This window comes from Oncorhynchus masou, chromosome 31, assembly GCF_036934945.1.
Source record: "Oncorhynchus masou masou isolate Uvic2021 chromosome 31, UVic_Omas_1.1, whole genome shotgun sequence".
NCBI classification, from domain to species: Eukaryota; Metazoa; Chordata; class Actinopteri; order Salmoniformes; family Salmonidae; genus Oncorhynchus; species Oncorhynchus masou.
The window spans coordinates 60,826,084-60,851,859 of NC_088242.1; the positions used below are offsets into that span (position 1 = coordinate 60,826,084).

General features: G+C 45.2%; 1 protein-coding gene across 1 annotated transcript in view; it reads right to left on the bottom strand.

The window, feature by feature from the left end:
- mtss1la (MTSS I-BAR domain containing 2a) overlaps positions 1 to 24,132 on the bottom strand; it is a 42,694-nt gene extending 18,562 nt beyond the window's left edge. Inside the window, 3 exon segments of the mRNA XM_064951569.1 lie at positions 16,651 to 16,724; positions 16,919 to 16,980; positions 23,310 to 24,132. Of these exon segments, the coding sequence (XP_064807641.1) occupies positions 16,651 to 16,724; positions 16,919 to 16,980; positions 23,310 to 23,378 (205 nt within the window). The 5' untranslated portion in view covers positions 23,379 to 24,132.
- Positions 24,133 to 25,776: the final 1,644 nt, after the last annotated feature.

A 25,776-nucleotide genomic window follows, 5' to 3' on the forward strand; every position in this document is an offset into this window, starting at 1 on the left:
CGTGTCTGAGTTGCTGTACTACTTCTCCTCTCTAGTCAAGCGTAATTAAAATGGGGTGTTAAGCCTTAAAGCCCAGGCTGGTCCCAAGCTACATGCTCTGCCGGCTACAGGCCGCATCTAGGGCCCATTCTTAGGGGGCCGCAGAAATATCGTCCAGGATGGTTCCTGCTCTAATCCACTGGGCCAACGCAGCCTAATCGGGGGATGGTCGGGAGGGTCTCACACCAACATACACATTCGCAGGCAGACACACACATGTGCATGAGCGCACGCATGCGCTCGCACGTGTGTGTGTTAGTCCGTGTGTGTAGACAGGTGGTGTGATTTACATACCCCCTCTTCCCAACTCTATCCTGAAGGAAAAAGGTGGGTACCCTGTAAGGGGATATCCCTCTATTCTTCCCTGGCCTGCTCTGCCTTTCCTGTTCTCTGGGTTTCCTAAACACCATTCTTGCAGTGGTGTGAGGAAAGACCGGCTTGAACCTGTCTGTCCACGAGTAAGGCTCAATCTACCAAGCCCGGGCCTGCACACAGTTAAGCCCTTTCCACACTATTGTGCCAACCCAAACTGTGCTGGCTTCAGCAACTATGGTGGAAGTGTAGCCACGCCAGTGCAGGATAGCTCAGCTCAGTAGAGTGAAAAAGATATTAGAGGGAGAAGAGAGAGAGAAAGCTGCTGATCTAAATTGATCAAATCAAACATTGTCTGACTGTAGAATACTGAAGATTAGGGTTGTTATGATTGACCGATATGCATCGGTCCCTGGTTCAAATGTTTAAGATATGAGCGCATCGACTCCAAACTCGATTCAAATGTAGCATCCACCGGCCAGGCAATAGATTCAAACGTTACAAGTTTTTTTTTTCTCAAATTACTTTCTTTTTACCTTCTAAAAATACCTCATCTTGTGTGACAATTGCGTCCTCTCCTTCAGTGTCGAACTAAGCATGTAATTGTGTTGACAATCATTGATATACGGGGTGACGGGTAGCCTAGTGGTTATAGCGTTGGACTAGTAACCAAAAGGGTTCTAGATCAATTCCCCAAGCTGACAAGGTAAAAAGTCTGTCGTTCTGGCCCTGAACAAGGAAGGCCGTCATTGTAAATAAGAATTTGTTCTTAACTGACTTGCCTAGTTAAATAAAGGTACATTTTTTAAAATATATATACAAGTTATTTTTCATGCCGAACGGCACGTCTGCGGGTCACCTTCAGCATTCAAATGTTTGTCAAATGGATTGCGCAATATTACATTTTATGTTAAACAATGTCATTTGCTAGGCTATTTTTATCAAATGTGCTGTTGAATAAAAGTAGCCTAAGCTACCACCAGAGACACCACTCTCATCTGTCTATAGGTAGGCTACGTGCTGATCAGGGATTAGGTTTTAATTTGATTGTTCAGGTTCATCATCAGCAATCGTTTTGGTAGTTTTGCTTGAAACAATCAGTATGGTCAGTTATAGATATTCAGGGTAAAGTTGCTAATTTCATAATGAGGACAGCAATCGTTTTTGCTACCCACACTGCATGGTTGAAGCAGAGAAGAAGAGAAGCTCACTCCAACTCTGTCAAAATGTTCAAGCGTTCTAAACCATTTGATTAGGAGACGGGGTTGAAATCCAAATTTTGTAACACTTTTGGGTCAATGTACAGATGTTTTGTGAATGTAGTAGTAGTAAAATAGTGGTGTGAATACAATTATGTACATTGATGTTTTGCTGTGTCATAGCACATTTTTAACATGCATATGGATACATTATTAGCTCTAACACTTTTAATCTGCAAAATTAACAAATTCATCTGTGGGTGATGTTTTTTTTTGTTGATCAAAAGTGGGGAGGAACAAAAAGAAAACAATGCCTCCCCAAACTGACAGTGGGGTGGTAGATGCCCAGCTTCCCTTATGGTTTAGCTCCGGGGCCTACATTCACACAGTCAGCTCAGACAGATCCGGCTCAGAGACCCAGTGCATCGAATAGTATCGCATCGAACCGGATCGCATTGATTCAATCTCTAATCGAAGTGAATCGTTTCAAACTGAAACTTATCGATCCTGTATCATATCGGAGCCAATGTATCTACAGTGGTGCAAAAAGCCACCAATTGTGCAAGTTCTCCCACTTAAAAAGATGAGAGAGGCCTGTAATTTTCATCATAGGTACACTTCAACTATGACAGACAAAATTAGAAAAGAAATCCAGAAAATCACATTGTAGGATTTTTAAAGAATTTAATTGCAAATTATGCTAATTATTAAATTACAGGCTTCTCTCATCTTTTTAAGTGGGAGAACTTGCACAATTGGTGGCTGACTAAATACTTTTTTGCCCCACTGTAGATATGTATCGAATCATCTTGAAAGGAAAATATGCACTTCCCTACTGAAGATGGATGCATACAATGAAGAGTAATCTATTTCATTTATATACCTAGAGAGTAAACTAATTCCCTGGTGAAACTCATCATAAGACAAAGCACCTTTCACAACACATACAGTAGCTCGTATTCCCTTCATTGGCTTCAATGCTCTGTGGATTACGTCAAAAGCATTCCACCTCACATAACTCCATCTCCCAGAGGCATCAGGGGCTTCCCGCCAGATGCTGGATGGATTTGGGGGATGGATGAATCCACTGACAACCATGTGGGGATGGGATGATGTGTGGTGGAAGTTTAGTCATGTTGTCATACAGCTGTATTTCCTTTCCAAGTGACTGAAATGTGTACAGGTAAGAGGTCAGAGGTTACCCAGCTGAATCCCACCCACTATGATAACGCAGGAAGTGATATAGGGAACAGAGACCATGGGAAGATCTCTTGCATCCTCTCTCTCCTCATCTCTTTCTCAAAACCCATTGAATGAGAAAGCCAGAGGTCCCTCCCCTCTGACCTCCTCCAAAGGGTTTTGAGAAGGAGTCGAGGAGAGAGGATCAATGTTCCCTCTCATTTTTTGCATCACAGAGCAAATTTCAGGTCTGACGAGTGCAAACTTGAACGTTGTGAAAATTCTGTGCAACTCCGGGGGCGTTTATTGTGAACATTGAGGCTGTGCCCGCTTTAATTTCAGTGGTCAAGTAGGCTACTGTGGCTATTTGACCATAGTGTAGGCCTATCAGTGTGGTCTAACATCAAAAACAATGGAGAAAATGCATCCCATTACATTTTAACATGGAAATAGCTGTTCTATCGTTAAGCCTACAGTAGCAGCCAATGTGTAGTCTTCAATGTAGGCCTACATTCCAGACTTTTGAAAAAAACATGTAGGGCTTGACATTAACCTGTTGATCCACATGTCCTTCAGACAAGGAGGTGACCAAAAATGTTGTTGTGTTGTTTGATGCAAGAAACCACTTTACAAAATAAAATGCATAATTATTCCCATACCATTATTACAGAGAGTTAGACAAATTATGCTACCCTCTGCCTATCTACCTCTCCACTGTCAGAAATCACTCCCCCATTGCTGCTACAAATGATCTTTAACTGGGTTAATAACTCACTAACTAGCAAAGGATATAAACAAATGTGCACATGTGGCTACATGTAGCTTTCGCTTTGATTTCAAAACAAGCGCATCTACTCATGACCGCTCATGCTGTGAACACAGTCCAGGTCAAAGTGAATGGCACAGCTCCATATATGGCAATGGTCTATTTGCATACAGGCCTACTGCAGCTCTGATTGGTTATGTCGCACAGGTCTGTGTAGAGTACGGGCCTGAGTCTTGCCAGTCAATGCAATAGAATCCTACTCTGATGAGTTCTGCCTACAACAAAATCTCTTGCATAGTTCATTTAGCATACTAAGTCTTTCATAGTTTGTTTTGTTACGGTATGTTACATTGAAAGTGGCTATTATTACATTGATTCGATCCCAATTCCCACAGTAAAGGAAAACGTTGAAAGTGTTAACTAACAGGGGAAACTCTAGAAAGTTGAGTGAAGTTCAATCTCGTGCTTCTCTGCGGGGGCTGATATTTCTTCTGCACGGCAGTCCCAGGGGAGCACGCCCGCGCACAACCACAGCTTAGAGGGAACATTGGAAAGGACACGAGGAGTATGCAATTGAGATTCTCTCCATGTGGAGCCCTTAACCCCCCTTCCGTCTTTCTTTCCCGGGAAAGAAGTCCTCTGTCACCCACAGTGTGTTTGTGATGTGATTTGTAACACAACGGTCCTTTCTCTCTGTATGATATTCATTTTGCGTAAAAATGTCACTGAAACTATGGATTGGAGACTCCTCTCCACTCAGTCTGTTCTCTTCACAACTCCTGATCAATTGAGTAGGTAATTGAAGGCCATTGAAGGCTTGTATAACATATATACATATACAAAATGCACTCACAGAATTACACATGGAAACACTCTTTATCCTCTTATTGCTTCACTCCAACACACATAACAGACTGGGTCTCCTCTCCTCAGATCACCAGGGCCATAGCTTTAACGCTCACACACTCAGATGTCCTGCAGATCACTCTGTGATGGGAGGTGTGTGTACGTGAAGACACTGTAGGTGCTCTGTATGCTAGATCTTACTCACGTAGTTTCAAGTTTTATTCGTCTTATGTACAGGATACAAATGGTTTACACCGTCCAATGAAATCCTTCTCGACAATGCAATACATAGACACTCACACTCACAGACACTTTCCAAGATGTTCAAGCCCCTCTCTCTCTCTCTCTCTCTCTCTCTCTCTGAGTGTTCCTATTTCCCAGTGGTGGTCCGTCAGGGCCAGCAAGGCCTTCTCTGCTGGCCTAAACATCATCAGAATATATATTTTTTTAAATATATTTTCCCACAAATATGTATTAAATTATTCCCCAGAGTAAGAGTTACACTCTTCATTTCATAGCGTTCCTCTTGGTTGCACTGCTTCCAGCCCCAGGTTGAGATTTGGAGGGCTGGTCTTTATGTTAGATATTTTATCCAATCATATTCAGCCATCATGTGTTGCCAGGGGTCTAAAATCTGCCCTCAGGCCTTCAGAATCAACAGTGCAGGCGCTTGTAGCTTAAAGTGAATGGAAATTAAAATTTAGTGTCAACCAATCAGCTTTAGAGTTGGCTATTGTACGCCTGCTGGCTGGCTCCAGTGTTACACAGGAGCCAGCTAGCAGGCGTAGTGCCTGCACGTCTTTTGATTGGATTACCAATATTGAGAGGCAAGTCCTATATGGGCAGGTCTCAGAACTAGGAAACTGAAATTGATCAACGCGTACTACTAAGCTGTTTTTTCAACCCACAATGGCGGAAGAAGAAGATATCGATTTGGTCGAGAATATAATTATAACGCCATTCTCAAGACAAACTTTTCAAGAAAAGTTAGACATTGTCAGGAGAGGTAGACGCCGACGCTACAAAGCCTGTCACAGGCGGGAAAGGGGTTTGTTCGCCACTTTCAATTATGGGCGCTATCAATGACTCACAGGCTCCGAGAAGCACTGCAAACTGTACTGCTGGGAATGCCTATTATTTGCAAGTGATCGATTTGGTGTTTGGAGCCACACTGGCTTTGCAAGCCTGAGTTGTCTAACCAAGGCAGCAACGAGACACCAAAGTACGGCTGGGCACTTACAAACAATGGTGCTTTTGAAAACTTTTGGGGACACCCGAGTGGATCTACAGCTCAATGAACAAGCGCGCAGGGCAACGAAGCTGCACAATGAAAAGGTATTGTACTCTTCCCCTGCAATTCTCTGAATACAAATGTCAATTTCAAGGTGATGCAACGCCTGGTTATACTGCGTTTCTGTCTAAATGTATAGTATCTAGAGCCATGGCATCATAATGATGGTAATAAGAGGTGGATTAATTTGGGTGGGACTGTGTAGGACTTCACTGAAGGCCCAGGCCCCAGAACCACAGCACGCTACTGCTATTTCCACTACAGGAGGCGTCCACAGCTGCAGATCAACTCTAAGGGGGCTGGCTTGGCAGGAAGAGGGAAGAAGAGGAGGATGGAGGGGAGTAATAGGCCTTTTATCTCTATAACAGACCTTCCCAATGTCACATTCAGCCAGCCTCTCTCCACACACACACTACCCCCATATCCTTTCCACCTTGCCCCCATTCCCATCCACACCTGCCAGGTTTCCCCTTACTTCCCCTCCGAAGGATTGGCTGAAAGTGACATCCTGGAGACGTCCTGACCAGCAGGCTTTCTACATCCAAGAGCCCTGGCCTCTGAACCTGACCGGACACGCTCCACAGCCTGGAGTCCCACAGCCCACAGGCTAGCCCACACCACAGGCCTGGCTGGAGCAGATGCTGGGATAGCCTCAAACTCTCCATTCAATATAGCCTGTCTGACTGGGATAGCCTCAAACGCTCCATTCACTATAGCCTGCGGGACTGGGATAGCTTCAAACACTCCATTCACTGTAGCCTGCTGGACTGGGATAGCTTCAAACACTCCATTCACTGTAGCCTGCTGGACTGGGATAGCTTCAAACACTCCATTCACTGTAGCCTGCTGGACTGGGATAGCTTCAAACGCTCCATTCACTGTAGCCTGCTGGACTGGGATAGCCTCAAACGCTCCATTCACTGTAGCCTATCTGACGGGGATAGCCTCAAACGCTCCATTCACTGTAGCCTATCTGACTGGGAAAGCCTCCAACGCTCCATTCGCTCACTGGAATCCAGAGGGATCCATCTAGTACATACGGATGCAGGCATATCCACATTGACAGTAGTTGCCTTGATGCATGTTCTCAACAAGTGTGAAGCTGTGTATTATAAAATAAGAATAATAAAAGATGGGCAGGGCAATGCAGCCATATTATATTCATTCAGGCTGAGGTAAATGTCCCACAATGTTATTGTAGATATATATATGACTACATATGGTACACAGTCACAAGTCAGAGGTGGATGACTGTATGTGCTAGATACTGACACTTCCCAGGTAGCTACATAGATCTATACGACCAAGTCTGCTCATGGTTAAAGTTGTTGTGTACAGTATTTTTGAGCAGACCAGGCCCATTGACTGGTGAGTGGTTCCAGACCTCTGGTCCTGATTATCCCCATTCTCCAGTGATCCTCGGGGAGGAATTTAACAAGCTGGCTTTATAGAGGCCGCACTGGTCCCGCCATCCGCCCGCCAGTAGCTCCAGGACTAGAGCCTGGGGCCTCCCTCCCTGATGCCTTCAACATGGTGTGTGTGGGGGGTGGGGGTGGGGTGGAGTCTGAATGGATTTAGCTTCCCATTGGAACACCTTCAAACTGTTCTACCTGCCAGAGATGCTAAAACTAAGTTGGAAGCTAGTTAGAACAGCTTGAGTGTTTTTGAGAGTGCTGACTGTGCTATGTCCTTCCTGTGTCAAACTTCAATATGTTTATAGAGGCTGGTCCGAGGCAGCTAAAGAACAGAACATCCTCACTTTTATGTTTCCAGGAATGTCACGAAATTGGAATCTTATCCAGCTGGTTAGCTAGAGAAATCTCTTAGTCCTAAGGACAACAGTGAACCAAACTCCAAAGGATTACATCATACACCTCACGTTGGCACCATAACCATGCAGTGACGCTGACGCTGATCAGCCTGATCTTAACACAAGCTCTTCCCTTCACCCTCTCTCACCCCTTTTAAGAGGTTCAGAGAGCAAGCCGGTGGAGGCCAATGATAGATGAACGAAGAGGGGGATGGAGAAGAAGAGAGGATGAAAAAAGGGATAAGACTGAGGTGGGACTGATGAGTGAGGGGATCAGTGGACAACGGAACTGGTTGACCACTGCAGGTGCAGCCGTGGAAGCTAGGTTTTTGTGTGGGTGAGCGAACGTCTGTCTGTCTGTCTGTCTGTCTGTCTGTCTGTCTGTCTGTCTGTCTGTCTGTCTGTCTGTCTGTCTGTGTGAGACTCAGGCCTCCGTATGACCCAGAAGATACAGTATTTCTTCCCTTTCCCTTTTAAGGGGTCTCCAATGGTATCTCCAATGGGTCCTGCTAAACCATCTGGGAAACACTGTCTTAGCTCCATGGAAAACTCCACTTTTCCTCAACCTACCTCGTTGCATGATCCCAACCGTCTTAGCTCCATGGAAAACTCCACTTTTCCTCAACCTACCTCGTTGCATGATCCCAACCGTCTTAGCTCCATGGAAAACTCCACTTTTCCTCAACCTACCTCGTTGCATGATCCCAACCGTCTTAGCTCCATGGAAAACTCCACTTTCTCTCAACCTACCTCGTTGCATGATCCCAACCGTCTTAGCTCCATGGAAAACTCCACTTTCTCTCAACCTACCTCGTTGCATGATCCCAACCGTATCTTTATTCTGTCACTCACTCCCTTCCCACATCGCCTTAGTTTGCATTCCTTCATCTCAGTCCCTCTTCCTCTCTCCTTCTGTTTTCCCCTCCTCGTATCCCTTGCTCCCCTCCACCCGGGTCCTTACAGGATATAGCTGAACACAGTGTTCTCCTCAACTCTAATGTTTGTCTTCTTAGCTTGGTATTTGCCTGCAGAGTGTTCCTTACACAGAGCCAAGAGAGACTTGTTTTTCTCTAATTCTCTCGTATTATTCTCTCCTTCCCTCCATTCCTCAAGATTCAAGGAATTTTGCTCATTTTTACGAGCAGGGTTGAAGGAAGCAAAGTGAAGCCCGTATGTCTGATAGTTTAGTTCATTTTATTTTATGAGCAGAATGGGGTGAAGGATGTTAACCTTTTACTGCAGTGGTCAAAATCATGGTCACACAGAGTGTTTCTTGGTAGTCTTAAACAAGTCTACTTTTAAACAGTAGTATCCACCTCACACAATATGGTTATGGGCTTAAAAAAGAAGACACCTGTACCATGTCAGATAAAGAGTTCAAATGTATTCAGTTTGCATCCCAATATTACACTTTATATACATCACAGAAGACTGAAATATAACAAAACCGTTTGGCAAAGAAACACCGGATTATCGGCGGGTTTTTGGAGAAAAAAAATCTTAATTAATGAATTATTAAACATTCCACCCATGAGGCCAAAGATGGCGCTTTTGGTCATTGGCTGCAGGAAAGGGCTACAGGGTACTTCGGCTGTCCCCATAGGAGACAACCCTTTGAAGAACTGTTTTTGGTTGCAGGTAGAACCCTGTTGGATTTAGTAATTATGAAAAAGAATAACAACATTCCTCCCATGAAGGCATGAGGTAATTTGACTGCAGGAAAGGGCTACGGGAAGCACTTTATGATAAAAGTTCTGTTCATTCTATGAATGAAGTGAAGGACTTAAGTTGACCTCCATCTGAAACACTGTCCTGGTTATTTGCATGCTCATGATTGTTGCATTTTCCCTAATGAAACCCAGTAGCGGGTGGTAACTGCAACAAAAGGCCTACAAGTTTAAGAGATTGCATGTTACCCCAGGAAATAGATCGCAGGTGGTAACTGTAAAATGTCTATACTTTGCCCCAGGAAAACCATTACGGGCAGTAAAGAAACCAGGCGGCTTTATTCACATCACAGAAATTTAGCAAAAAAGTGTCCGCCTATTTGCAACGTACTTCCTTGTTATTGCCCTTTTCGTTTTTCGTGTGTTGCATTTGCATCCAGTAGCGATTAGGAATCACATGATTATGAAGGCATAAATGTATGAAAGTGTTTAAGTAGTTGTGTCCTTGCGATGTACTTATCTATTCATGTTGTGTATTATGTCATGCTTTACGTTCTGCGTGGATGCCAGCAAGAGTATATGCTGCTTTAGCAGTAGCTTATAGGAGTCCTAATAAAACACTAAGTACATCCCGTTCTCCGTAGTAATAATCATTATTGGAAAGGTTCATTTGGGTGTTTAGGGAGTGACCGCAGGCCCTGATCTTAATGCTCCTGAAAAGCACATGGGAACTCAGAGCCACCACAGCCACCACAGCCACCACAGCCACCACAGCCACGACAGCCACCACAGCCACCACAACCACTACAGCCACCACAACCACTACAGCCACCACAGCCACCACAGCCACCACAGCCACCACAGCCATGACAGCCACCACAGCCACCACAGCCACCACAGCCACCACAGCCACCACAGCCACTACAGCCACCACAGCCACCACAGCCATGACAGCCACCACAGCCACCACAACCACTACAGCCACCACAGCCACCACAGCCATGACAGCCACCACAGCCACCACAGCCACCACAGCCACCACAGCCACGACAGCCACCACAGCCACCACAGCCACGACAGCCACCACAGCCACCACAGCCATGACAGCCACCACAGCCACCACAGCCACCACAGCCACCACAGCCACCACAGCCACTACAGCCACCACAGCCATGACAGGCACCACAGCCACCACAGCCACCACAGCCACCACAGCCACCACAGCCATGACAGGCACCACAGCCACCACAGCCACCACCACAGCCACCACAGCCACCACAGCCACCACAGCCACGACAGGCACCACAGCCACCACAGCCACCACAGCCACGACAGCCACCACAGCCACCACAGCCACCACAGCCACCACAGCCATGACAGGCACCACAGCCACCACAGCCACCACAGCCACCACAGCCACCACAGCCATGACAGGCACCACAGCCACCACAGCCACCACAGCCACCACAGCCACGACAGCCACCACAGCCATGACAGGCACCACAGCCACCACAGCCATGACAGCCACCACAGCCACCACAACCACTACAGCCACTACAGCCACCACAGCCACCACAGCCACCACAGCCATGACAGCCACCACAGCCACCACAGCCACCACAGCCACCACAGCCACGACAGCCACCACAGCCACCACAGCCACCACAGCCACCACAGCCATGACAGGCACCACAGCCACCACAGTCACCACAGCCACGACAGCCACCACAGCCATGACAGGCACCACAGCCACCACAGCCACCACAGCCACGACAGCCACCACAGCCACCACAGCCACGACAGCCACCACAGCCACCACAGCCACCACAGCCACCACAGCCATGACAGGCACCACAGCCACCACAGCCACCACAGCCACGACAGCCACCACAGCCACCACAGCCATGACAGGCACCACAGCCACCACAGCCACCACAGCCACCACAGCCACCACAGCCATGACAGCCACCACAGTCACCACAGCCACCACAGCCACCACAGCCATGACAGGCAAGCAGGCGGACAGGCGGACGGACAGACTGCTGTAATGATGGTGGTCATTCAAGACTCACTCCAGAATTACAATGTAATAAAACACAAAACAACCGGTAGGAATAGCATGTCATGGTGAAAAAAGCATCACGCAACAACTACGTATTCAATAACAAATACTCGACACACAATCATGTCCACATCTAAATAATCCTGGCCCATACATATTCTAATCCACACGTACATCATATAGCATCTAGTCTATACACAATTCAGCCCATATACAGCACACCCATAGCCTGGTCCCAGATCTGTTTGTGCTCTCTTGTCAACAATGACCATAGGAGACAAGACAGCACAAACAGATCTGGGATCTGGGTTAGTACACACTCCTATATCTCCCCAAATAAAACTAGGCCTGTATCACCATATTACATGGGCCCACTCTGTTTTTGTGGCATGTTCATATAAATAGCTCTGCTGTTATGATGGTGGAGCTGACAGTCATCTCCAGGGCTGTACTGTGTAGCGTGGGGCAGGGCTGTACTGTGTAGCGTGGGGCAGGGCTGTACTGAGTAGTGTGGGGCAGGGCTGTACTGTGTAGCGTGGGGCAGGGCTGTACTGTGTAGCGTGGGGCAGGGCTGTACTGAGTAGTGTGGGGCAGGGCTGTACTGTGTAGCGTGGGGCAGGGCTGTACTGTGTAGCGTGGGGCAGGGCTGTACTGTGTAGCGTGGGGCAGGGCTGTACTGTGTAGCGTGGGGCAGGTCTGTACTGTGTAGCGTGGGGCAGGGCTGTACTGTGTAGCGAGGGGCAGGGCTGTACTGTGTAGCGAGGGGCAGGGCTGTACTGTGTAGCGTGGGGCAGGGCTGTACTGTGTAGCGTAGGGCAGGGCTGTATCTCGCTGTATCTGCCAGGCTGTCCAGATGGCCGACAGAGATATCCGTGCCATCTGCCAACCCAGAGAAGCACAGCGGCCAGGCAGGATTACTGCCTCACTGGCACACTGATATAGTACAACATCCCCCCCCCCTCCCAGTGTGTGGGTGTGAATGTGTGTGAGAGAGAGGAAGAGAGTGAGGGGGAGAGAGAGAGAGAGAGAGAGAGAGAGAGAGAGAGAGAGAGAGAGAGAGAGAGAGAGAGAGAGAGCTGGAGGGTTGAACATCTTGGAAAGTGTCTGTGAGTGTCTATGTATTGCATTGTCGAGAAGGATTTCATTGGACGGTGTAAACCATGTGTATCCTGTACATACGACGAATAAAACTTGAAACTACGTGAGTAAGATCTAGCATACAGAACACCTACAGTGTCTTCATGTACACACACCTCCCATCACAGAGTGATCTGCAGGACATCTGAGTGTGTGAGCGTTAAAGCTATGGCCCTGGTGATCTGAGGAGAGGAGACCCAGTCTGTTATGTGTGTTGGAGTGAAGCATTAAGAGGATTAACTCTATGCCTCTCTCTCTCTGTCTCTCTCCTGGCTACAGAGAGCTGTGAAAATCCCAACACATCCCCCATTCCATCCAACCTCATCCACTGCCACTTACTGCCACTGCCACCTCCTCCCTCACTTACCTAAATATGGAGAACTTACCCTCTCTTATCCAAATATGGAGAACTTACCCTCTCTTATCCAAATATGGAGAACTTACCCTCTCTTATCCAAATATGGAGAACTTACCCTCTCTTATCCAAATATGGAGAACTTACCCTCTCTTATCCAAATATGGAGAACTTACCCTCTCTTATCCAAATATGGAGAACTTACCCTCTCTTATCCAAATATGGAGAACTTACCCTCTCTTATCCAAATATGGAGAACTTACCCTCTCTTATCCAAATAATATTAACCAACACACACTTCCACATCCTTGTCAGAAGTCCCAACCAGCCATCCAGAGACCTCCACTGAAGACACACACACAGTAGGACTTCAAGCATAAACCGAGTCAAACAGCAAAAAGATTGAGGAAACATTTTACATTTACAAGATATTACATTTGCCTCTTTAAGAGAAAACAACTCTTTAACTCAAATATATATATATACTATATACTTATATAAATATACTGTGCAGTTAAGGACGAACTTATTGAAGACAGATGCTAGGCTGAGTTCGACCATTCCCCATTAATACCCAGTGTCCATTTCCGCAGCAGTACTTCCTATCCTCATGCGTTGCTCTCCTCTCATTCCCTCTCTCAGCTTTTGAGTGGGAGAACAGTGACAGGACAGGTGGATGTTTGGTTGAGTGCAGAAGGAGAGAGAGAAGACAGGATGAGTTAATTGGGTGATGGGGTGAGTGTGAGAGATGGGTGGTGAGTTAGAGGGGTGAGTGTATGCGAAGGGTGGTGAGTTAATGGGGTGATGGCGTGAGGCTTTGAGATGGGTGGTGAGTTAGTGGGGTGATGGGGTGAGTGTGTGAGATGGGTGGTGAGTTAGTGGGGTGATGGGGTGAGTGTGAGAGATGGGTGGTGAGTTAGTGGGATGATGGGGTGAGTGTGAGAGATGGGTGGTGAGATAATGGGGTGATGGGGTGAGTGTGTGAGATGGGTGGTGAGTTAGTGGGATGATGGGGTGAGTGTGAGAGATGGGTGGTGTGTTAGTGGGGTGATGGGGTAAGTGTTGGAGATGGGTGGTGAATTAATGGGGTGATGGAGCGAGTGTGTGAGATGGGTGGTGAGTTAATGGGGTGAGTGTGAGAGATGAGTGGTGAGTTCATGGGGTGAGTATGTGAGATGGGTGGTGAGTTAATGGGGTGATGGGGTGAGTGTGAGAGATGAGTGGTGAGTTGATGGGGTGAGTGTGTGAGATGGGTGGTGAGTTAAGTGGGTAAGTGTGTCGGGGCTAGATTAAAGGGAAATAACGTGATGACATTTCCAGCTGTTCCAGCAGTCCATCCCCTGATGCTGAAAGAGAATCAGGGCACAGAGCAGACCCCTGTAGCGCAATAACCCTTACACGGACACACACACAGACTAATAAACGCACACACAGACACATAAAGACACACACACACACAGACTCATTAACGCACACACACAGACTAATTGACATACACACACTCTTTCTCTTTGTCTCTCTCTACAACACCGTGTTATAACACTATTGCTACTCTAGCTTATCTCCCTGACTTGAACCAGCTATTTAAACACTTGTAGAGATCCCAGCGAACCCTGCTGTACCACAAATCAGGGAGGTGAAATGGCCCAAACCACTTCCCACTACCCAGCCTGCAGTGAGAGTTCAGGGGTCATCGTTCTCCAGCACCAGCCGGTTACCATAAATATTGACATTCCTCCAGCAAAAAGAATGGCTGCGGTTGTAGAGTCCACTGACTGGCACTGAGCACCAAAGTGCTCCCAGAGGACAAACGGAATGGAATTGGTGTCACTGACAAATCGCTAATGATTCAGAGCAGAACATTCAGAATCTCCATCTTCTTTACATAGACACAGGGATCAGTTATTACGGTTTACGGTTTATAACCTGGGATGCTGTGTGTCTTCCACAGACCTGGGTTCAAATACCACTTGAAATCAATTTAAATATTTGATCTGGGCTTGAAGGCGCTTGCCTGGTGCAATGGAGGCAATTCTTCTTTAATCATTTGCTTTAGAACATCTCTCTCCATACTGTGTGCATATGCATCCTTCTGATGCTGCAGCCCTGGATGCAATGATGTCTGTCTTTAATCCTAAAGCTAATGTCACTGGGAGAGTGATGGGGTGGGGGTGTGAGCGGGCGTATGAGTGACAGAGATTTACATCATGTCCTCTCTAAGCATTTCAAATACTTCTGCTCTTCTTTCTCCTGCCTCTCTCTCTGTCTCTCTGTCTCTCTTTCTCTCTCCCCCCTTCCCTCCTTGCTCTCACTCCATCCACAAACTCCTTTGAAGAGTTGCCCTGGCATAGTCATAACATTACTAGTGAGAATAGGTTCAGGTTGCCAGATGTTGCCAGGATCCAGCCCCCTCTGAGAGCTCCCATGCTGTGAGGATGACTGACATATTGGACCTTCTTATGTCTAGGCCATCGGACAGCCTCATCACACCTGGCGGCCCACTGTTACAGCATCTGACCTCACTTTAGGTTACGTGACGCAGCCTCATCCGTGATGCAGTCTCGTTTGGCAATTAGCTGGTGTATCCCTATTCATGGTAACACTTTATTTGGAATGCCCTATCTGTAGATGCTTAGTAAACTATCATTAGACAATGCTGTTGACATGTTACTGAGAAACCACAGACGTTTTGTAGAGCATCGACAAATGGACTCTCCAAATAACATGCTACCCTATTCATCAGTCTACCTTTGTAACGAATGGGCGACTATAGAACAGCTGTTGCAGACTATACAGACTCAGAGGTGGTTATGTGGAGGTATAGATTATTCTCTATAGGACGGTACACATGTAAAGTATACATAGCACACTACTAGATTCTTCAGACTGCTTCGTGTTTGTCAGCATGAGGTCTAAGGTCAGGTGGCTGAGCATCAGCTGTTGTGTGTGTGTATGTGTCTGTGTGTGCGTGCGTGCATGACTGTGCGTGTGGGTTTTTGACCTAAAAACTGCTCTCGATGATCAACTAGGTGGAAATCTGTTTTAATCATTGTCCTACATCGGATCTGTCTGCCGCTCCATACAGTGAGTGACAAAGCAAGATCAAAACACGACCTCATCACCAGCCCTACATACAATAAGCTCAGCTTTACACTTTAGTGGATTGTTTCCATGCAGATCCCTCCTTTCAGATCTTACATTACGATACAGTACTGAATCTGGACATGAGTCCTGTTCAAATACTCTTCAAATGCATCCTTCCTTCAATCAAGTTATCTCATTGACTACCTCTACCAAGGAAGGCTGCATTTTCAGAGTTTTTGAACAGGACCATAGAGCCCGTATACTGCTAATAGCAGACACTGTGCGCTTCCCAGTAGTCTTAAAGATGCGTTATACAGGTTTTGTATAATTTCAGCCAGTATTCTTAAAAGTATTTGTGGATTTGTGTTTCCCGAAGGCAGTAATGTAATTTATTGGCACATAGACCAGATAAATGCAGTGAAATGTGTTGTTTTACAGGGTCAGCCATTGTGGTACAGTGTCCCTGAAGCAAATTAGGGTTAAGTGCCTTGCTCACGGGCACATCGACAGATTTCTCACCTTGTCGGCTCAGGTATTTGAACCAGTGACCTTTTGGTTACCGGCCCAGTCCACAGACAGACATTATTGGAAAATTGTGCCCGATTGTGTAGAACATCGTACATTTCGAAATAGGTTGACAAATTTGATGACAAATTTCCTGCAATTCGGATGATATGTTACGAATTCCAATTCATACGATATGTTTTGAATTTGTAAGTGCGTAAGATCCCATTCAATCTGTTTAAGTGGCTTTTTCCTGAGCCACACTGATGTGAAAAATACTAGATAAGTGAAAGCAATAACAAAATCACTGTAAGATAAGTGTTTCACCTATACAATTTTTTCAGATTGGTTGTGTCAAGGATGAGGAATCTAGAAAGTGATATTAGAAAGTTTCCTTACCTCTTGAGTTGGTCGCCATGTCTGCCACCTTCTGAAAGGCATCTAGAAATGCCACTGTTGCCAGAACTGTGGTCCTACATGTGGACAGGAGGAGGAAACATTCAGCAGTCAGCATTCAACATCTACATTGACTAGAAACCATCAACAGTCCAGAATGTCAACACAGGACAGTTGGAGTTACCAGTCTACTGAAGAGGGATTGGATAGGATATTCAATTATAGTCAGTCATAAACATAGACATAAATACTAAAGAAATAAAGGTCTCACCTGAGTTGGGAGTGCAGTTTAGTAGCCTTGGCACTGAAGTCTTCCCACACTGGATATGAACTCTGGATGAAAAAGGAAGCAAATGTTAGTTAACACCTTTTGCACCATGCGCACGCACGCACACACACACACACACACACACACACACACGCTTTGTTCCAGTTGGCCAGCACTTTGGAGCACTTTCTGTGCTCAGCATTTTGATATGACTCATTTGTATGACTCAGAACAACATAATGCATTATCGTCCTATCAAGCTTGCATATTCTCTCTTACCTAACAAAGCTGAAGACACAGTTAGTTGACTGTGAAAATGAAACATGTGCCCAACATGGATGCATAACTCTGAAAGTTAGCTTCTCCCCCAAGGGTAAGTCTTGAAGTCAACACAGCATGCCTTAAGAACAAACTCCTGCTGATACATGTATTTTAAAAGGCCATTTAACTACGTTGCTACAACGTTCCCAGACTGTGTGACTATCTAATTGCGTCTCTGCTCCTGTGGGGTGCTGCAGGGCGGGCTGGGGTGTATGTGGGAAAGGGGGAAATTGGGGGGGACAGAACAGGTTGCATGCCGGCTCTTTAAAGGCCCAATGCAGTCAAAAATGTGATTTGTCTGTGTTTTATATACATTTCCAAATTATGGGGTTGGAATAATACTGTGAAATTGTGATAATGCCCTTTTAGCGTAAGAGTTGTTTGGTGGGATGGGGTTTTGGCCTGCCTGGCAGGCAGTAAATTAGTTAATAGACCAATAGGAAAGACAGTTCCAAACCTCTCTGCCAATAACAGATAGTTTTCAGTTTTCCCCAGAGAGAGGGGGACACAGCCTGACTGCATATTCACAATCTGCCCTTGCAGAGAAGTTAGAAGACAGCAGAGAAAGGAGAAAATAGGCAAAAAAACACCCCAGATCATTCACTCTCATCCTATTTCTCTCCTCATATCCTCCCAAGAAATAAAGGTTCAACAAAAATAAAAAAGAAGAGATTCCATGTTTTCCAGATCTTTCTATGAGACATTTAACTCCTCACAAAGTGATCTGGTTTCACTATAAAGGCTATCACATTCACTGTTAAAATGTTTTCCCCGTGCTTCACCATTCTCCCTGTCTGTCTTCACTGGGCTGCAACAGGTGGCTAATCAGCTTTCAGCCCTGCACCTCCCGGCGACAACAGAGGAGGCTGAGAAGAGGCTGAGGGGAGGTTGAGCCAGGACAGCTGAGGGAGCAGGGGGAATGCAGGGTTAAGGGAGCCACGCAGTGCAGCGAAGGAAGACACACACACACATATGCGTGAACGCATCAACACGCATACAGAGCTCCTAATATCCAGGCAGACCCTTCCTTCCTCAGTTAATGAATTCATCTGAAGAGAGCAGGGATGGCTGTTATATAACTGCATCAGATGCTGGCTGGTCTGTGTTGCGCTGTTAGATATAGAGGAGTTAGTGATACACGCTGAACTCTCAGCAGGCTGCAACACTGACAGTGTGTGCCTAGCCTAAATAGCTGGGTTAGTCATAGAGACATGGGGCTAATTCTCTCCTTGGCTTGCCAGGACGGAGGCCAAGCACTAGGCACCTGGGTAATATCCGTTGGGTACCAAATGGAAGAAAACTGACTGAAACCGGGAGGGATTACTTGGACTTTTTCAATAAGAAAGGCTAATTTCCATTTTTCCATTGCAGCGCTTGAAAACGTTTTTCATTGCATGCCCTAGCGCAGGGGTATTCAAATCTTACCCTACGAGGTCCGGATTACTGCTGGTTTTCTGTTCTACCTGATAATTAATTGCACCCACCTGGTGTCCAAGGTTTAAATCAGTCCCTGATAAGAAGGAAGGAATGAAAAAATACAGTGGAACTGGCTTCAAGGTCCAGACTTGATTTTGAAGGCCCTAGTGAATAAGACCCAGTTGTGCTGACTGCTGAGTGAAGTTTTATGAATCTTGACCCACCGCTGTGGTTAGACAAAAATCGCATCTTATCCCTTGAGGCACTAAACGTTTTCATACACTATGGTTTAGGACCTTTGAAAGAACTGGGAAACATCCACGGTGGGCATTGTCAGCTTGCTTCATAACTTTTGAGCTTACGAAGCACGAGCGCCACCACCAATCAGCCTACACCACCGTGCACACACCCGTCGTTACTATGACAAATGACCGACTGTCCGAACACACACAAATCTGATTTGGTCACTTGAAACTTACTGATTGGACATTCAGTATTCAAAAAATGATATGAGCATTAAGGCCTGAAGTTTGAACAAGACTTTATAGAAGCAGAGCTCCAAGCCTAGAGAGAGGAAGGACATAATCATTCTATATATCCTCCCACTTTGTATATATACATTTTAGATCTAGTTTATAACTAGGGCCCAGAGTTCTTCCTGGTCAGATCATATGACACTTTCTATATATATATATATATATATATATATATATATATATATATATATATATATATATATATATATATATATATATATATATATATATATATATATATATAGTTATATAGTTTATAACTAGGGCCCAGAGTTTATCAGATTATATGGTCAGGAAACTCCTAGTCCTATTTATGGCGAGTAGGGCAGAGCCGGGACGAATGTAACACGGGGTGAAAGTAACACGCCCGTTTTCTCAGATAACACAGAAGCTAGAATGACGTAGTGAAGTCAGCACATTCCTAATGTGGAGGATGACCCTCCCTGCAACAAAAAAAACCCATCCCAGTCTGACCATGCTTTGCCGAGTAATCAACAAAAAGTGGTTTTGAGCGACGTAAGTATATAAAGAAAACAGACCCGGAAATATTTGTTGGTTGTAGAGTTGTGTTAAGTTGTTAAGGTTCCGAACATATGTCATTTTCTGAACCCATCGAGTGACTAAATGACAGCATAGGTTCCAAGTACCATGCTAGCTAGTCTTGTTGTTAGCCTGGGAGAAGTGACAGGAGAGATGGGTGGGATGAAAGTAACAATGTAAATTGATGACATGGAATAAAATAAAACATTTAAGCACAGGCCATTGTCTCTTCTAGTTCATATTGCTTTTATAGTGTCATCAAAATATCAACAAGTGACTGAATGTTTGAAAATGATATGACATAATTAGAATTACGCCTTAATCAATTGACTTGATGGATCAGCTCACATAAGGTTTTATCGACAGGTTAATAGTTAAATATACACTATATATACAAATGTATGTGGACAGCCCTTACAATGTGTGGATTTGGCTATTTCAGCTACAGCCCTTGCTGACAGGTTTATAAAATCAAGAACACAGCCATGCAATCTCCATATAGGTAAGCATTGGCAGTAGAATGGCCTTACTTAAGAGCTCAGTGACTTTCAACATGGCACAGTCATAGCTTACCATCTTTCCAACAAGTCAGTTCGTCAAATGTATGCCCTGCTGGAGCTGTCCCGGTAAGCTGTAAGTGCTGTTATTGTGAAGTGGAAACGTCTAGGAGGAACAACGGCTGTTTTTCATGTTTTGGGCTAAGCCCCTTATTTCCAGTGAGGAAATGTTAGCGCTACAGTATACAATGACATTCTAGACAATTCTGTGCTTCCAAATTTGTGGCAACGGTTTGGGGAATTCCCTTTCCTGTTTAAGCATGACAATGCCCCCATGCACAAAGCGAGGGGGCATACAGAAATGGTTTGTTGAGATCAGTGTGTAAGAACTTGACTGACCTGAACAGAGCCCTGACCTTAACTCCATTTAACACCTCTGGGATGAATTGGAACGCCGACTGCTAGCCAGGCCTAATTGTCCAATATCAGTGCCCACCTCAAAAATGCTCTTGTTGCGGAATGGAAGCAAGTTCCCACAGTAATGTTCCAACTTCTAGTGGAAATCCTTCCCAGAAGAGTGGAGGCTGTTATAGCAGCAAAGGCAGGACCAACTCCATATTAATGCCCATGATTTGGGAATGAGATGTTCGATAAGCAGGTGTCCACATACTTTTGGTTATCAACCCCGCCATGTGCAATTGGGTCCTTGACTTCCTGATGGGCCATCCCCAAGATGGTGAAGGTAGGAAACAACATCTCTACTTCGCTGGCCCTCAACACTGGGGCCCAACAAGGGTGCGTGCTCAGCCCCCTCCTGTACTCCCTGTTCACCCATGACGGCGTGGCAATGCACACCTACCACTCAATCATCAAGTTTATAGAGGACACAGCAGTAGTGGGCTTGATTACCAACAACAACGAGACGGGCGGTGTCAGGAAAACAACCTCTCACTCAACGTCACAAAACAAAGGAGATGATCGTGGACTTCAGGAAACAGCAGAGGGAGCACCCCCTATCCACATCGAAGGGACAGTAGAGGAGAAGGTGGAAAGTTTTAAGTTCCTCTGTGTACACATCACAGACAAACTGAAATGGCCCACCCACACAGACAGTGTGGTGAAGAAGGCGCAACAGCACCTCTTCAACCTCAGGAGGCTGAAGAAATTTGGCTTGTCACCTAAAACCCTCACAGACTTTTACAGATGCACAATTGCGAGCCTCCTGTCAGGCTGTATCCCAGCCTAGCACGGCAACTGCACAGCCCTCAACCCGCAGGGCTCTCCAGAGGGTGGTGCAGTCTGCACAATGCATCACCGGGGGCAAATCTGCTAACCATGTGTATGTGACCATTAACATCTGCTAACCATGTGTATGTGCCCATTAACATCTGCTAACCATGTTTATGTGACAAATCACATGTTGATTTGATTAGTATATCTTCATGATTCTGGTGGTTAATTACATGGAAATGTGATGAGCATGATGAGTTTGCCCTTTGTGAAGGGCATACAGACATTTATTCTATCACGTATGACAAGAACAGCTGGAGCGCACCTGATTGGAAGGGCTAAGCATGAATAGTCAGTGAAAATTGTGAAAAACACCTCCTACTACATCCCCATTCAGGTAAGATGAGAAAATGATGGTTAATAAAGCTATTATGTCATCCATTTTAGTCTAATATTGTATGGCAAAATATTGTGGTGGCACAACATTGTGATGTTGACACATGGTTAATTTTCATAAATTATAAACCTATATCATAAATTATTCAAATCGACACAAACATGAAATTATGGCCGATAGTACATTTGTTGAATGTAATAAGCATTACAAACCAGAAACATGGAGATAAGACTTTTGTGCACTCGCCCGCTGTTACTCCCGCACTACCAACAGGTAAATAAATAACAGAGCTGTAGTTATGTTCTCTGTCTATTTCATTTGCAACTAGTTTATCTTAGAAATGATATGACAGTTGCTAATGATAGAGGATATATATATGTGTTTTGTCATAAAATATGGAGTCTCTAGCTCTAACAATCTCTGAGTAATTAGGGAAAAAGCTACAAATGTTACCTTCGTCCTGGTTTTCCCCTAGCCTATCCTCGTAGAACAATGTCACCCGACAATTCTTGGCAGCGACCCAACTTGTCTTCCTCCACGGCTGATGACCATGCCTGTTCATACTTTCCATCTTTTGTACAACAGACCAAACCAGGCCACGGCCTCAACCGATATGCACTTGTCCAGCTTGGCTGCCCATTCCCCCAAACCCCCATCGGCTAAATATAAAGAGAGACATCACAATCTTTGGTGGTGGACACTGGCCAGTGGCCATATGGTGTCCGTGAGCCAGACCACAGCCAACAGGGACCAGGGCCTAGTGGCCATAATGGTCAAGTGATTTGACACATGATGTCTTTGTCAAAGAGGTGCCTTCCTTGGATGAGAAGGGGTCGCCAAAATTGATCAATCAACCCCTCTCTCCATCATTGGCCTGACGTTAGACACAGGAAAATGTGTAGGCACACAGGCACACACTAAAAACATGTAATGGGTTATGTGATCAATGTATGCATCATGCTTTATATGTCCACATCCCAGCTGTTGAGGCGATGTAAAGGTTGTTTGTCATGTTTGTGAGATTAGGTTAGTGAGCTGTCATACATCCATCAAGACATCCATAATAACTGTGGTTATAACAGTGACTGATTAGGAGGTGGGTCAATGGGAACCCAGGTTTTTTTTATTCAGACATTATTCTGGTATTATTTAGTTAAAGATAACAATAGTATAACATACATTTTGCATAACAAAGTATAGCCTATATAGCCTACAAATATAAACAGCCTGATTCTATTCAAGGACATACATGTTGGTCGTCAGCAGAATAGCTGCCCCCCTACAAACCTGCCCACTCTAGGCAAATAACACAAAGGAAAAATATGTATCACAATTTATGCTATTGCATAGCCAGTGAGGGGGTAGGGAATAGGAGAGGAAACAAAGGCAGTAAATTGCGTCTGATCATCAATGCAATAGCTCGGTAAAACCTGTCGACATTAATCGAGCTCTGGTACCTTCATGTCGTTGACGATAGCTTGGAATAATCCACCCAACGCTCCGCACTCCTTTTCTACCGACTCCATAATCACAGTAGTCTCTCAACGATGACTGAATACGATCAATTAAATGTCCAGAAGCACAAAATATTCAAACATCAGAACCCCGATATTTTCACTCGCCCTTCGTTTTCCTTTCCCATCCAAGCCAGACGCTGAGGATGCGAAACCCCGGCTCGAGGGCAGACAAAAAGAAATCGGCTACTCAATGGCACCGGACTTTTGACGCTCGGTGGTGACTCTCTCTGCTCGGACGAGAGTGATGGAGAGCAGGCGAAATCCTTGTTCCAATTCCCTCCAGTCTACAAACTGCGAAAATAAGAGCAGGGTGAGTTTGAGTCAACGTCGATCTTCATCTTTGGTTGATTTCACGGGCAAATGTGGAAATCACCAGTCCGGGGACCACGAGAGTCAGTCGTTCAGTCACAGCTCTGGAAACGGGGGCGCGCTCTGTTAGAAAGGAACAGATGTCTTGAAGCGGAGGTTCTGTAGTTCGATCCATAGGAATTGAAGGGGGCCGGTCAGTGTTTTTGTCATATGCAGCGTGGAGGGAGGGACACCCCCGATTCAAACAAAAGTGAGTCCGTATTCTCATTCAAGCATACTCTGAAGAGAAAAACAAAGGATATCCCCAGCTCCAAATGTGCTTTCAGCATGCACGCGCCTGTTCATCATTGACTGTATCAATCCCGAGTTTTTGTTGCAAAGCAACAATGGATTCAACACAACATCTAGACCCCACCTTGCACATATGCTGCTGAATATGTTATTTTAAGCAAACATGTCATTTCAAGTTAAAGGAACCTTAATGTTTGTCTTTAGTACATACACTAGCGGTATTAATTACATTGCATAGCAACAAAATTGACCGTTGTTGTTTGAAATATGAACTGTTCTTTATTCCCCATGTGTGACAACAATAAAAGGTATCTGAAATCCCAACATTTTTTTGTAAATTGTCTACTGTGCAGAAGATTATTTTTTTTCAGTTGCATGTAACTTTTTATTTAGACATTTTTTGGAAGTCCATACCGGCCATTACGGCAGTAAATGATGATAGTTGCTAATTGGTGTGTAATGAAAGTATTTTGACCTGATTAAACTTGAAAAGCTAGTAAATGGCAGGTTGAATGACTGCTTCTTGAGTTTAAAGGAGAATCGCCATATCACCGTCTTCTGTAAAGCCAGATTCTGGTTCAGTGTTTCCCCAACCACGTGGGCAGCCATGATGAGTCTGTCAGAGGCCTGTATGTGGGCCTGCAGCCCAGTCAGTCTGAACCACAGACCTCGCTCAGCCTCTTGGCATCCTCAGCAAAAAAAAAGAAAATATCCCGACACTGAAACCACCTCCCTCCCTCCTCCACCACCAACCCACAAATGCATGTGTGTCTGCACGATTTTCCCTTATTACCTAATTCAGTGAATGATGGCTTTAGTAAGGGGGGAAAACGCCAACTCTTCTGTTTATACTCACTTTCCGTAAGAATGTAAAGGCTGTATGACGGAAATCAATTATCCACTCTCAATGTGTCAAGCTTGAGACTTTGAAGATCTTGAAAGCTTACGTAACTTAAGTGTAGCCCTTTAACTTCTACCCGTATACGAGTTAAACATTGGAGACTGATAAGCGGCTAAATTGGAACGCAGTGGTTGGACAGTACCACGCGATACATGACGTCAGAGCACTGTCTCTGTGCTTCACAGCACTGTATGGGTTTTGACTGACAGCCGTTCTAAACTTGAACACCGTGCGGAAAAAAATTGCCTCCATCCCTCCCGCTAATTGGCCAACTTTTGCAAATGTTTTGTTGTCCGAGTGAGGGAAATTCTGGAAATTACGAGAACTCAATGTATTGTAAAAGACGAGACGTTGATGATTATAATAAATATAATGTTAATGTCATACAAGCAAGCCGAACACCCTTGAGTCCAAATGTGCACTTCACATTTCCATATCATAAAACTCATATAATATACAATGTCAACGTTTATGATCACTATGCTTGATGTACAGTTACAAGATGACATGGCGCGGTACTTTGGGTTGTCCAGAACAGAATGAGCCTATGTTTATTGTATTGTGAAGAAAATTTGGCACAGACCACGCATCTGAATGCACTCATTACTCCATTCTATGCACAGCAAAATAATGTCTGGCTCGGCTATTTACACCTTTCTAACAGCAGTGCGCTTGCGCTGCGGTCGGAGGGTTGGCAGTATTTGAGGTGTCTTTAATAAAAACAAGCGCAAAAGTGACAATTTCATGCAGCGCTAATGGGAAGTTTTAAGACCCACAAAAAGCAATGATACCATTTACAGAAGTCTAGCATTTGTATAGGCGCGCAAATGTTATTCGTAAATACATTTAGGCCTAAGTGTGCATACAGTGCCATGGAACGAGAGAAGCGATTTATGATATCATGTT